General features: G+C 37.3%; 1 protein-coding gene across 1 annotated transcript in view; it reads right to left on the bottom strand.

Moving 5' to 3' along the window:
* Positions 1-3517: 3517 nt before the first annotated feature.
* Positions 3518-15341, bottom strand: part of LOC122180741 (V-type proton ATPase subunit S1-like) — a 51037-nt gene continuing 39213 nt past the window's right edge. Inside the window, exons 7-10 of the mRNA XM_042872604.1 lie at positions 13058-13299; positions 12385-12438; positions 8604-8841; positions 3518-4339 (exon numbers count right to left, since the gene is read on the bottom strand). Of these exons, the coding sequence (XP_042728538.1) occupies positions 4130-4339; positions 8604-8841; positions 12385-12438; positions 13058-13299 (744 nt within the window). The 3' untranslated portion in view covers positions 3518-4129. The remainder of the gene's footprint in view (positions 4340-8603; positions 8842-12384; positions 12439-13057; positions 13300-15341) is intronic.

The raw sequence follows: 15341 nt of genomic DNA, 5'->3' as shown, positions 1-15341 counted from the left end.
GTTAGCTGCACTGCGTTCAGGCAGGCAGTGACAGAAAACAGTGCCCAGAATAACCTCTCAGGCTGCCTGCAGTGTGGTCCCTCACCCTGACAAGTCACCTGGCTGCTTTGGTTTCCCCTTTCGACAAGTATGACAAAAATCCTTCACCAATATCAATGTAATGTGTGAAGACATCAATGTTTGCAGCTATCTGCTTTGCTCCACAGCCAGAATTTTATTACTCAGCTGCAAGAATGACAGACCCAGACAGGCACCTGTGTCTCATCTGTTCTTGTGCAAAATGATATATTACCTCCTTGGTGGAAAAGAGAGCACAGCAGTGTGATCTGAATGCACAGCTGAGGCACAGTTACAGATGGATGAAAAACAAGGAGAGTAACATCTCAAATCATGTCAGTGTGCTCCAGTGAATGATGTTTATTAATTGGCGGAATTATCACTTCACTATAAATATGAATCCATATTTATCTGGGATAAATATGAAATATAAAATTACAATTTTAACATTACATCAGCATGTCCTTAACACATCCATCCTCCAAAGGAACTTTTATGATTTTTTTTTTCCAACATTTAAAACACCATTATTGCACAGTTTTCAATAACTAACGAAAACTGCATATGACATCATGGCCACTGTCCTTCATTCTATGTGATGTCTACACAACTAGTTACAGGAATACTAAGACTGGAAATGAGTTTCACACCCACACTGCCATCTGCAAAGCTGAAAAGATATGTTCATTCATTCATGATAGTAATAAATTATATATAAAACAGTCTAAAATTAAGTTCAATTATAATAATTCAAGAACATACCAGGTCCAGGGGTATAGAGAAATCCAGCTAATCTAGAGCAAGCAATCTTCGTTGAATCAGAAGGTGTACAAAAAGTCGTGATGAAGAACAGGCAGCTTCTTCATTTATGGCACATCTTTAGCAGGTGATACGCTCCTGTCTTTCAGTCACCACAATAAGCCTTCCTTCCACCCACACAGGTAGGAAGACTAGGAAAGACACTGACCCACATTCTGGAAGTGAGAGACTAGTTACTTAGGGAACCACCCCTTGGCAAGATCTTGGTTCTTTTTTTTTTTTCCCCTACACTTCAATATTTTTTTAAGCTTTTAGAAATCTGAGTTCTAAAGAAACAGTTCTTTCTTCTTTTATTTTACACTGCTAAATTTTGGTAGGGAACAAACTAATCTGAGAGAACATTTACTAGCAAAAAGAGTAAGACTGGTTCCCTTTACTCAAAGATTATTAAGATATTTTGGCATAATTATTTTGAGCCAACCGAAAGTGTTTTGTTTCTCACTATCCCACTATTTCAAAAGGCAATAAATTAATTTTCCAAGCCTGTTTTTGCACATGACAGTGACTAGTTAAGTGACTTCTGTCTTCATCTTGACCCATTATCTTTTCCATCCTGTTTTCCCCCCTGGCCTACTAAGGACAAGCAGTAAGAAAGCAGCTGGGTTGGCTTCTGACATTTGGCCACAGTCTACTCACCCCAAGATGCAGCAGAAACAACAGTGTGCAGGAGAAAAACTTCCTGCCCTCTTGGCTAAGTGCATATTATCTGCTTCCCTTGGGCAACACAAGGAGATTGTCACTATACTTGCTCCTACAATCATCACCACCTGCTGAGACATTCTGCCAGCAGTGACCAATATCCAATACTCAAACTTCCTCTTGTATCTTAGGTTATTTTCTCTGTTTTTTTTTTTTTCCCCTACAGCTTATGTTGAAAGTATTATGAAGCTCTCTAATTTCCAGACACTCCCTAATTCAGCTGATACATGTTTGCAAATTAATTATCGACCAGGCTCCCAGAAGAAAGAGAGGAATCAATTAATTAATCGAGTCTTGCCTTCGCAGATGGAATGACTTAATTTCCTCTATGGTCTACATACAAATACTACTCTTAGAGTGTTTCCATTATATTCTGTTTCACTGCAAATCATTTATGGGTTTCCACACGGTTTGTGAAAGAAGCCATTTTACAAGTAGAGAAACCAGTACAGCAAGGCAGTACCCATAGCATGAACAGGAGTCAGAACTGTTCTGACTCAGACTGTAGTTCCATCTCTGCTTTCCCCTCCAACAAGAGATCATTGCTGAGTTTTGACACGAAATGCTTTAAATATCTTATGGCTTCGATACTTTTATGTTTCAGCTCGGTTTTTCTCTTGTTTTAACCTTCTTGACTTCTCATAGATAAATCATTTTTTTTCTCAAGTTGTGCTATAGGTTTTGGGTGTTTTTGTTTTGTTTTGTTTTTGAGGAAAAAAAAAATCAGAAACTGTCAATAAAGTTTCATTTATTTATGTTTTTGTTGTTTTTTTTTTTCAGCCGTGCTCTTTGCCACCCCCCTCTTCATTATTTTGTACTCTGTAGAGAATGAGCTGGCACTCACAGAAGTCTTTGGAAACACTTCTGATAACTTCAATGAGCTCCAGGGTAAGTCACGAAGGCTCACACCTTCCAGACACAGTTAATGTTCTCGCTGGAACTGTTCCTGAAGCAGGCGTGTTTTAACAAGTGTACCTGTGATTAAGCTCAACTGCGAAAACAGAAGAACACAGAACTGAGAGGCCCTTGGCAGCTTTCTAACTTTATTCGGCAAAGTAGGCAAACACAGGCAGGTGCAAAATCCTGCTAGAAGTTCTTGAGGCCTAGCCTTGCTGAAATCAGGGTCTTGTTCCCCTCCATGGCTGCAGGGCAGCAGAAAATACAGCTGCAAGGGTTTCCCCCGCCCCCTGTGGCCTTGTATAGCTGTCCTTCAGTTCTCATATATCATCACCAGTGAACAGAATCTATTTTAAACTTTGGTGAATCTAGAGAAGAGTCATAGGAAAGCTGTCTTCTCCAAACCAAGTCCCTTGTAATGTCCTTTGTCCTAGCTATCAGTTTCACGACTATTACGTCAATTTTCAAGGAAGACTCATTCTTCAAAGAGGGGATTAATGAAGTCCAGTTATCTCTTCTGCCAACTTATTTTTGCGCAGTGCCTGTCTAACGCATTTCTGTGCAGATCAAATGCCAGCATTCCTCAAGGTTTTGGGGAAAATACTACAGCAGTGGAGTCACTTTTCCTAGTACCACACCAGTCTCCTTTTTGTCTTCCAAGTCAGGACTGAATGATTGAGAAGGAATAGCTTCAGAGAGCATTTAACTTACTTCACTGGCTTCAAAGCAAAAATGTAGCATCCAGAAATGATGAGTATAAACTATTACTGGTTTAGTTAAATAGCTGATTTTAACCATCTTTGCTCTTAATCTCTGTCCTATGAGATGGACAAAGATTAAAAAAAAAAAATAGAATTTTTCTCGTGTGGCAAATATAACTTTGCTAAATTGTATCTTTTTGTTCTTTATCTAGTAACAGAACGTGTACAGTCTTAAAAATACATTTCTAACAAAAGAATAAAAATATTATTTTACCTTTTTTCACCATTTTTCCATTTTCTGTCCCATAATATTTAGCAATTCCCACCACATTCAGATGGATCAGTGAGAGGTTGTAGTCTCTTTATTAATTAATTGCAAAAGAATTAATCACACTGAGCTCTATCAGGCTTCTGGAAGCAGTGAGATGACCATGAACACGTTCAGACTTAAACTGTACAGTACCACTCTCTTTTTTCCCATTTTTTGTACAACTTCAAAACTACTCCAAAGATACCTGGCAAAGGAAGAAGTCTAAGAAAATTACATTATTTCTATCTGCACTGGCACATTTAATCATACTTAGTATGACAATATTTCAGTTTCTTATTGAATTAGTTATTTATAAATCCTTCTCATTTCTCTCTGTTTTGATAGTCTTTCTTTGCCAAAAATATTTAATCTGAAGGCAGCTTGTTCTGGTCTTTTTAATAGCTAGAGTAATAATCTTGACAACCTCACCTTAGACCTTAATAATGAACATTATTAAAAAAATGAAAGTTAATAACAAGTAGAATTATTATTATTATTGCTAACCATAAGTATCCTTTTAATATGTCGTTTGATTATCCTTTTCTGCGATGACTTTTTAGGTTACACATGTCAGACAGTAGGAGGCTTATAAAAATCATAAATATCAACCCAGGAAAAGCTGAAGCAGCATTAAATAAATCCATAGCTATTCTGTCTGAGGAACTGACAGAGCTGGACCTTTGGGATCATCAAATCTGCTGTTTGTTGTGAGCTGCATGATCATATGGATTCCATAGGTCAGGATCCACAGTAAAATTATAGATGTTACCAAGCCCATCCAGATTGCAGGACTGAAGAAACCTGTACAGTCGCTGGCATAGGAAAACTGGCCATTTTCCACGTTGAATCCTTGAATCTGAGAATGAAGAAAGACAGATGAGTGAGATTAAATGTAAAATACAGACGTTACTTCCAGAATGTATGCCACTCTCACTCAGCCCATTAAAAAAGAGTGAGAACAAATTATTTTGCATAACAATTTTCCAGGTCTTCTTTCCACTTAAAATTTTAAGATGCAGAAGTTATATGTTTGGCAAGAGAGAGTTGTGTTTCCACTTCACAAATCTGTATTAGTTTTGAAAGTAAAACCCCACGTGTGATCAGCCTAGCTCAATGACCACTTCTGAATCAGGAAATTCAAGGGCACGTGAGGCAAAGCTCCCTAAATGATATGATTTGTCAAAATATCTGGAGATTTTTAGATAATATCTCCTTGATGAGTAGAACTTCTAGAGCCTACTTTAAAATGCATTTAATGATATGTAATATTTTACCTGAGTTTCAGGAAAAGTTTAAGAAAATAGTTGGTAAGGTTTTTTGTCCTCCATTGAGGTGTGGACTCCATGCTGTGTATTCACATACAAAAGCCCATATATGGAACTGGACTTCGTGAAGGGTGTGAAAAAATAACAAGAAGGGATTCTACAGGTGCACTGGGCAGAAGAGACAGGCAAAGGACAGTGTACCTCCTCTGACTAATGAGAAGTGAAAGTTACCTTCAACAGGCATGAGAGGTAGTCAAAGACTATCTATTCTGATCCATCTCCAAATTTTGCAAAAAGTATGAACTAACTGAATGCCTTTGAGACTGATACTATACTTAAACTTTTGTTAAAACCAGTTAAGATTTTGAAAGACATAAAGGGAAGACAATTTGCTGTGTAGAAACAGGCACATAATGACATAAGCACCCACTCCTTCAGAAGGAAGGGAAACCAGTGGAAGAAAATGGGAAAAGAAGATCATGGATTTTTAATTTCTGTGTTCCCATTCTATGATTACTCTGTGCTTTAAGATAAATTAACATAAAAATGTTGTGTTAATAATTGATTTTGCACTTCCTATGAAAGATGCTGCACAAACTAAAGCAATTTGTCTGCAGCTTGTAGACAACGCTACTTCAGTAAGCACTCTGAGTTTGAGTTAACTTATGGTTCAGGCAACTGAAGTTAATGTGCATATAATATGTGTTAAAGGCAATGCCTGAACCTTGTGGAATGCTGATTAATAAAGCTATTATCACATGCAGGAGTAAGGTACCATGGTTGTAAAGATAATTTTAACATCATGAGATTTTTTGGACCTTGCAGAAGAACCTTTCCGAGCGAGATCTCTGCCGCTACTTGCAAATCCTAAATGCTTTCGCTATGGGCAGTCAGAGTTCTGATTAAAGCAGGATTACTGGCAATAAGCTTTTGGGTTGGGTAACTGTGCAGTTTCAAAGAATACAGGTGCTTACCAAAGCTGTTTCTTATTAAGCCACTGCTTTGACAACAGATGAAAATGTAAAATAGTCATGAAATATAATCTGAAAAATTTATTTACAATAAAAAGCAGTTGATGATTTATATTATTTCAGTAAAAAAAAAGGCTGAAATTCTGAAAAACAACGCAATCTCATTACCACTTTTACAGGAAATCTGAAGCACTTAGCACCTATATTTTTTTAGCAAGATATTACCACTTCTTTAGAGCCAGAAATACTGTATTTTATTTTGTCGATCCTATTGGTGGTGGTTTTTTGTGTTTTTTCTTTAGTGCTTTTTTTTAAAAAAATGATTATGCTTATTGAACCTCTGAGATGAAAGCTTTAATTGTACATTCTTAAAATGTGGTATCTACTTTCAAGAAGAATTATATGCAGGATTCTTTTTTAGCTTTTCTGAAGCTTTATCGTTCCTGTGGGGGTGTCACAACGCAGCTAAGCGATAAAAATGTCATTTCTAGCAGCATTTCTACCAAGAGGAAATTAAAAATACTTCAAAATTTCTCTAATTTTTATGAATGCAAAATACAGCATACAGGAGCCAAAGCTCACTTTCTGTGGAAGTTTTGGTTTTACTGTTTGGACTAGCATTATTTGTCTTGTCCATACTAGCAAGCATTTGCTGAACATGTTTTAAATTATTTGTCCTGAATTGAGTCTCCTCATCATCTGGCTTCTGACAAAGCCTTCAAGTAAGATCTCTTGTTTTCACTGATCTTAAATGTACACTGGACTTCTAATTTTTGAACATAGTAATATTTCAGCCATAAAGAATCTTGCCACAAAAAGCCACAACAGAGTGATATTAGTACAGTTACATCTGTGAGTGGTGACACTGTAGGCAAAGGCTTTGTCTAAACAATATCGTACTGAGGTTTTTTATAGCTCCAGAATAAAGCAATACCTGCATCATTTCAGCCTGGTTCTGGAACATACTATGGAAGCCTTCACTGTGCAGATGCTACAACCTCTTTAGCGTGGTGACACTATTTTGACCATCCAAAGTAGTAAAGTGCAATTGTACCAGCTAGACTGGCACTGGGTCCTGATTTCTGATTCACTGCATAACATTCACAATGAAAATGATGTTCACCAGTGTCAGCAAGCAGATTCTGTGCTGTCTGCAATCACTAAGCACATCCCATGTGCTTTCGTCATCTTGCAACACAGCTTGGGAGTTAGCAAATCTCATTCTTGGACAAAGACCAACAGTGATACCATTCAGATTTCTTCACGTATCGGTAGACGAAAACTGGGAAGGTATGATCTAGCTTAGAGAGAACTTAGAAAGTGGTAAAAAATGGTGACATTCTGGCTTGACACAGAATCATATAACAAAAATGTTCAGAATAAGACTTTCCAGGCTGTTTTTAACACCAAAGACTTGATTAGAGAAGAAGGCCTTGTTCCAAAGGAAAGTTCTGTTATCTGAACAGTGGAAGTGGAAGCAGCTGTTGCTCCACAGGAATAAAGAAGAAGGTAGGTAAACCTACTTCCTCTCCTCTTATTAAAACTAGACTGAAAGGATTCCTGCTAAAGGAGGAAGAAGACCTCTCATGACACTTTGAGAAGGTAGAAGTTCTAGGAAAAGACAGGTTGTTGTAAGTGGACCCTTTGTATTTTCACAACCCATGAATTTTCACAGATCACAGACTAGTGATGTCAAAATCTGTGCTCTGCACTTCAAAGATTTGACTAAACAAGGTCCAGTTGCATGGACTCAGACATTTTCAAGCCCTTCCTTAAAACACCACCATCAGGAGGAACCTTCACAACAATGGTATGTACTGCTGTACTGCTTCTCAAAAACTGTGGGACTTAATCTTAGAGCCTGCAAAGAGGCAGATAAAAACAGTGATTCAAAAGGAAGGCTGCCAGAGATACTTAGGTCTAGTGTTTTTGTGTGGCTGAATAATGACTAAACATATTAAACTTGCATTTCATCTTATTTTAGAATTCAAATCTGCAACAGACCTAAGCAGCTCTGGGTAGTAGGAGGAAAGTAAATCTTACTACCAATGCTATTCTTTTGAGATTTCAGTGTTTAAACTGAAATGTCAAACGTGAATTCAGATCACTGAGATTTTTTGATAAATTATTAAGAACTATATGACTATACCAGCATTTGTATTCAGTTATGAGATTAGCTCATCTTTGACAAGGTGAGTCTGGTTTGCTAATGTGCCTCTCCCTAAGTGAAAATCTCCCTAAGTGCCCACCTGCATCTACACAAAATATAGGGAAGATCTGTATTTCATTAAAAAAAAAAAAAGCAGCAAAATGTTTTCCTTCTGGGCCATGTGGTACCTAGTATTTCTCCTGATTGAAATCCATGGCAAACCTTCCAACCTTCCATTACATTTAATTCTACTGGGCATTGTTTCTGTCTGTAGGAGTTTAGACTATCTATGTCATTGAAGGCTGTAACCACACTAAGCTGTACTTTTCTAGGTAAACAAAGAGCAAAGAAATCAAATAAAAACAAAGTAAGCAGCATAAAGCCACCCACCTAAGAGGTCCACATTTCCAGCAGCAGCCCAATTCATTAAACAGGCGTGGAGACTTAGTCATTCTTTGCCTGATTAAGCGCATTTGGTTTTATTGGTTTTTCTTTTCTGAGGACAACTTTGGAGGTTTTGTTTTTCACAGCTGCACTTCCATGTTCTTACTGTTCAGCAACTGCCATCTCTTTTACCCCTTTTTTGAATAGCTCACCTAGGGGGAACAGATTTTCTTCTACATTTTTCCTCAGGTCAAATTGAAAGTAAGGGTATTATGAATTTGTGTCGTTCAGCACCTACAATAGAAAGTAATAATTCTTGGAATTATCTCTGAAACAGCAATGTGTACTCACTTGGAACCTGGAAATGAAAACATCCCAGTTGATTGCTTCCATGTTGGATGGAATCAGCCTTGCCGGATAGAGACTACTTGTTCCCACCAGCTGACAATGAAATGAGTACTCTGCAGGAGCAGAGATGACAGATACATTATACTTAGCAAGTTTTTCTTCATCTTGTACAATCTCAACTGAATCCAAAGTGAACCAATTTCTAGCTGAGCCTCCATAGAACATATTGGTCATTAAAAACCTAGAAAGACAACAGAATAAACAATAAGTCCAAATGCCAGAAGGAAAAAATTAACATTCATTTGATAAAGCACTGGTGGCAAATAATAAAGGTACATCACAGCTGGCGTCTCACATCATCAGGACTGTTCATAAGTGAATAGCCTTTGTGAACATTTCTACTGCTTCTTGGGGTTTCATCTCACATCTCATCTTTGGCAGGCAAGGAGCAAGAAAATGTGATTTCATTCTTCAAAGGCCTATACCAATGCAGTATCTCATCACTTACCAGCACTTTATCATGAGTGGACCAGAACTTAAAGACACCGTCAATAGGCCTGTAGTGGCTCTCAATAAACAATTTATGGGATTTTTTGAAAAAAATTGCTTTTATGATAGGTACAGCCCTGATAACTATTTTGATTTGTTGTAATTCTTCCTTGATTCAGATGCTTAACTTGCAATCTATCTTTGCAAATGTCTGAATTTACAGTAAAAGACAGTTTTCTCTCACTAGAGGGGAGGAAGGATTGTCAGCCACACTTTCCTATGTGTAGCTGTTTAGCCACAAATGAATATTATCTCATTTTGCAAAAAGTGGTTTCCAGTAGTTTACAACTGTGGCATTTAAATAAGTGTTACTACCACTGCAGTATGAACAAATGTTCTGAAAGAAAAATAGCTGAGAATATACAGAAGTAAATTCTTATCTATAGATACCAGGACCAAATCTTTACCATTTTTACCCAGTAGCTTTTAGGTAATCAAATTATTTCTTCAGGAAATGATAAACTTTTCTCCTTATTATTTTTTGCTTCTTACTTAGTCCCCACTTGTTTTGCATATTGATATCTCTCCTGGATATGTGGAGTCATATAACCACAAGGAGTTTATAAGAGTAATCTGTTTATCAATAAGTCAGACTTGATTCAAAATGAAATATTCTAATGTTTATCCACACCACTATGGGCACCACTATGCATGGATTTTAAAATCTAGGGTAATAATTAGATGCAATTATGGCAGGTTTGAAAAATACGCAGTCACCTATAAATGAGGCACAATACAGAGTAATAGTGTTCTCCATTGATTGTTTAAATCAGTTGCTTTCAGTAGCATATCATCCATTCAATTGAAAGTCTACACTCAATACTATCAATGTTCCTTAGAGGTAAAATAAAAAATTACTACATTGAGCTATTTTCTTGGTTTTTTTTTTCCTTTTTTTTTTTTTTTTTTTTTAATGATCAGTGGGTTTTGATTCATATAATTTCATAAAATCATAGAACTCAAAGCATCATTCAGGTGAAAAAAGGATGTTCTGTCTTTTGTCATTCCTGTCTTGAACTTAAACTGCTCCTTCCACACTATATTCAGCCATAAACATCAGTGAAAAAAGAACACACCCTTTGAACTGCATCTAGTGTACAAACATGTATGGAAAATTACCCCATTGTTATAATGATAACAACTTATAAATGTATTAGCAGAGATACTAGTTGTGAGAATCTTTTCCTGATATATAGCACAATTTGAACTGAATTTTCATCTGCAGGCACTAGAAGAACTTCTTCAACTTAAAGACATGGCCTTTTATAAATATACATAAATATACAATATATACATAAACATACTTAAATCTTGTGCCAGCCACAAATGATGAGTGTGCTGTGCTTTTGCTTAGAAGGCAAGGAAGTGAAAATAAGGAAGTTCTTTGGAAACACACTCCATGAACAAACAAGTTTTAGAAGGCTATGTATCTTGCCCTTTACAGGAAATGCTGTGCTCACATTGAACATTACAGCCAATGCAGGAAGCAAACTTTCACAAAGCCATTATACTAAGTATTGTGGCACAAACAGTTCTTGGCTGCATGCTAGACTTCCTTTGTGGCAGATAACCCTGTGAACTCTAACTGTCACTACTTGTTACTGATCACCATCTCACGTGGCTATTCATTGCAAGGAGAAATGTTTCTGAAAAGGAAGTTATATGGAATTACTGTTGTTCCAAAGATTGCAACAGAAGCACAATTGACATGTACCAGACTTTACACCACAGTTTCTGGAGCTATTCTATTCTATTTAATACATGCTGTACAACAACAGTCACATTCTTAGAAATTTAAGTAGAGAAAAGAGAAACGAAGCTCTATCCAGCTAATGCCAGACAGAGCATTAGCACTTCTGTCCAATTTGGTACCTTTCTCCAGAGAAGCAGCACAGCCAGAAAACAGTTCATCCTTCTACGACAAATGCAGGAGGCTGACCACTGCTCTTGCTAGAGGAAAGAGCGAGGCATGTTTCCATAAGAAGAGACAGCTATTGCAGCTGCTTATAGGAGGTGGGATATGCCTAGCTGCTCAGCATAACGTGGTAGGCTTGGGGTGGTAAGGACACGCTCCGATTGAGTTTACACTGCTGAGGTTAGAGTTTATTGAGCTTAAAGAGAAACAAATTGAGCTATTTAACCATGATCCTGTCTGGTATCATTTTATTTTATTAAATGACCTTTATAGAGAAAAAATAATGCAGTTATGGCTTTGTCTTCTGTTCCTTCTCACCTCTTTGCCCTGCTCATGTCCTGTCTACTGAGGCAGAATGTAATCTTCCTAAGAAGTCATCTTCAACAGCAAATGTAATTGAAATGAACCAGAAGGGGAGAACAGAAGTTATAATGTATCTCTGTGGGTTTTAGTTCTTGAGAACAGACATGCTGGGATGAGCAAAGTAAATAAAGTCTTCCCGAATCATGAAAAGGTCAATGGACTGTTCTGGTTCTGTTAAGTACATATTATATACCATGCAATACTGTATTATGGGAGCTAGTAGAGGCCTAAAATGACATGACTGTCTCTTTAAGCAGGAGATAAAGTGAAATGAAAAGAGCAGGCCACATTGCCTCTGACGGAAAACATTTAACTGCTGTTCCTGCTGCTGAGGAAAGAACTGAGGTTAGTGGACCAGTAGCTGTATGGCAATTCTCACAGCAGTACAGATGCTATCCTGGAGTCCCCCAGCAAAAGTAAAAGCAGCATGTTTTCTGTTTGAGTTTTCATCCCAAGTCTTCCTGTTTCTTCATTTTCTCTTCCCTATTATATATTCTCTTCCCTTCTTACAGTGGAAGAAGCTTCCTCTTGCCATCATCCACAGAGCAGAAAAATTATCAGTTTTTGCAGCCCTCATTAGCCACAGGCTAACTCTGAAAGAATACACTGGTAATCCATATCAGGTTGAAACACAAGCCTGGCAAGGGAAGCAGACTTCAGCTCCTAGAACTATTTCTAAATTAAAGTTTGATTTCCCTAAGAAGGGAAATCCTGTTCTGACCCTACCATCAAAATATGATGTTTTGTGTGCCACTGTCTTACAGAATGATTGTTTACACTATTTTTCAGAACTTTACCTGAGCATGCTTAGATACTCCTTAGTATATGATAACTCCTCAGCAATAAAAAACAAAGCCGTGATTTTAATAACCTTTTCACCACTTTTTTTCTTTGTCTTAACTTACAAATGGGCTTCGTACATCACAAAGATTTATTTAAGAATAAATCATAAGTTACCTTATCTCTAGGCTGTTGATTCCATTCACTGGCTTTGTGTATTTTAATGACAGTCTAAGAGTAAGAAAAAGATTTTTAATGTTAGAGTAGTCAGCCTTAATTAAATCCCTGTGACATTTCAATCAGAAGGAATATTCTAAATCAATAGGCAATTACAAAAGTCATGTAGAAAAGGTTCACAGTACAGAAAGCACACAGAAAAATATGACAAAATATTTCTATAGCCGTTTTTCTTTTTTTTTTTAACCAAGAGCAGGTGCTTCAAAACAAATGAAAGCAGAGATCATGTTTCATTAATGTATTTCCAACTGAAGTACCACCTACCAAACGGCAATACTGCACTTCAAGGGAATTTTACAATGAAACAATAATCTCGTTAATGCTAGTGGAGATCTCTGTGATGGCAAGATTGGGCACAGAGAAACCCATTTGGACCAAACATAAACAAGCAAGCAACTAAATAATGCAGAAGGAAAAAAGAGCAAATGTAGAGGAGGCATCTGAAAAATTGTTGTGGTCTTGACTCAATCTTCTTTGTACAAGAATATTAAATTTAATATTTTTTTATTTTGCATGCTTTAGTAGAAGAAAATTAAGTTTTTATTCTTTCCATTGCTCTATTAACTTCCAGAACAATATGTATATGAAATTTAAAATTTCTTGTTCTACTCACGTTGTGTTGGCGTCTGAGCACGTAGAGGAAGAAATATCCACACTCCGGGTAACAAACGTCGCTTTTGTCAATTCTATTAAAACTGAACCATTGACAACAAGGCTAAAATTACTAGCATAGAAAAGGATGCACGTATTATTTCCAGTGGTCACATTCAGAGGTGGATATGAGGAATCGTCGTCTTCTTCAGTAGCCATTAACTGTCGCCTTAATTTCCACATCACATCAGGTTTTCTAGAAATCTGGAATAACAGCACATTAACACTTCATAACCTTTGAGAGAGAACTCACAGAATCACACAGAATCACAGAATGGCCAGGGTTGGAAGGGACCTCAAGGATCATGAATCTCCAACCCCCCTGCCACACGCAGGGCCACCAACCTCTCCATTTAATGCTAGACCAGGCTGCCCAGGGCCCCATCCAATCTGAACTGAACACAGTGAACCTCTATCCTTCTTAAATCTGCATTTAAACTTAATATTTGCAATTGTCTGCCTTTTTAATGGGCAGCATGGTGGCTAACTGGGTGGTATTGACTTTGGTTCCCATGTCAGGTGAGTAAAATGCGTACCCCTTATATGAGACAAATGAATATAAAACTACGCTAGTGCTGCCTTAAGACGGTAGCATCCATTTCTGTTAACATATAAATAATTAGATTACAAACAATATAGTGAAATAATTTCATCTCTTCTGTGATCACAAGAAAATTTTAACTTAACAGTTCAGTGACCATGCTCCTTGATAACAGGAACAGGTTTTACACTCTTCATTCTAATAAGCAAGCCAGTAAACCACTGCAGTTCTGTATTTAGGCTCTTCTGATGGTTTCTGGAGGAAAATGTATACTCAGTTGGATGAGAAGGCGAACTTTTATAAGAGACTTCACTACAGATACATTTGCTTTAAGGAAGCTTCAAGGAATTCCTTTAATTGGTGCCTTCTTGCAAATGTGCCTAGGGCATCTTTGCTAAAAAGAGCCCCTCTGATACCAACAGTAAAAGCTATCTGGTTGTACTGGATAAAAACTTTATCTTTTTGTTCATGTCTTCACTTTTTACTCATACCTGTACTATGCCATTTATTTTTAACACGTGCATCAGCTTTACAACTTGATATCCTACTAGTGGCCTTTGCCCCTGGATAACTTTAGAATATAAGAAATGAGAAGTGTCACAGGAGTTACCAGAAGTGTAAGTGTGTTGATCTACTGTCTCAAACCATATCTAACAAGTTCAAAGATAGGTAAGGACTTTTTTTTCCAGTTTGAAAGAGAAGCTATCATACCACTTTATAATCCGACTGTAGAGAAGCCCCCCAAAAAATTTGTTACATTAACTGCTGCCCTCTAAACACTGTGGGACATCTGTTATTTACAATGTGTCTTTGCAGATAGCCATCTCATTCTAGGAACAAAGCAGAATGGGTTGAGTAGAAATCCTTTAACTAAACACTCAAATGAAGATTGCAATCTTCCTCTCCTATACATGCATACTTTATGAATTTCTTTTTAATGCAGAGCAGTGCCTTTTCAAATACATCAGAACACGCATTATTTTAAATGAATACCATTTCCTTTAAAAGAAGAGTGCACAACAAAAGAAAATATTCAACTTTTGATATAAAACTTTTAATCTTCCCTTAGGCTCTCCTGAAATGTAATCATTTTATTTCAAACTGAGAGGAAGAGCTGAAGTCTAAATTATATCCTGTCTAACAATTGACTTCACTATGTGGGCCCCGCATATCATCTAAGGAGGGCTTTAAAAACCACCTGGTAATAGCTGAAAACAATGCTGCATTGGAGACTGTGATTGGGCTGAGTTTGGGGATTAGTCTAAAGTATCTTAAAATAAAAAGAAAGCCATTAGGATATCAACAGGAGACTGCAGCTTTATTTCTACTGCTCTGCTGCCAGTACCTTTGACATGAAGCTTTCACATGAAGATTCCCTTTGGTCTCAGAAAAAGCATATAAACCAGAAGAGCATTTACCTGTAAAGTAGGGGTGTCAGGGACTAAGAAATCCATTCGTTTTCCCCGACTACACCTGTTTTAACCAATTTGCTCATGCTGAAGAAGGGAGGCAACACAGCTTGCCAGGCACATTTCTAAAAGTGAGCTTTGTGTCAGTCATATTTGTGACTGAAAACAGAGAAAGTTTCAGATGAACAGCAGTCCTTATGTGCACTGCTAGGTAGGAAGCACAACACCACCAAACAGGAGCCTGAAAGTGTCCCCTCTCTGGAGGAACGTCCCCCAGGTATATTCATCCTGTCAGC

This window comes from Lagopus leucura, unplaced genomic scaffold (assembly GCF_019238085.1).
Source record: "Lagopus leucura isolate 7727_CA_CO unplaced genomic scaffold, USGS_WTPT01 Super-Scaffold_100008, whole genome shotgun sequence".
Taxonomy (NCBI): Eukaryota; Metazoa; Chordata; class Aves; order Galliformes; family Phasianidae; genus Lagopus; species Lagopus leucura.
The sequence above is the reverse complement of the archived record's forward strand: the minus strand, read 5'-3'. Positions and strand labels throughout refer to the sequence as shown.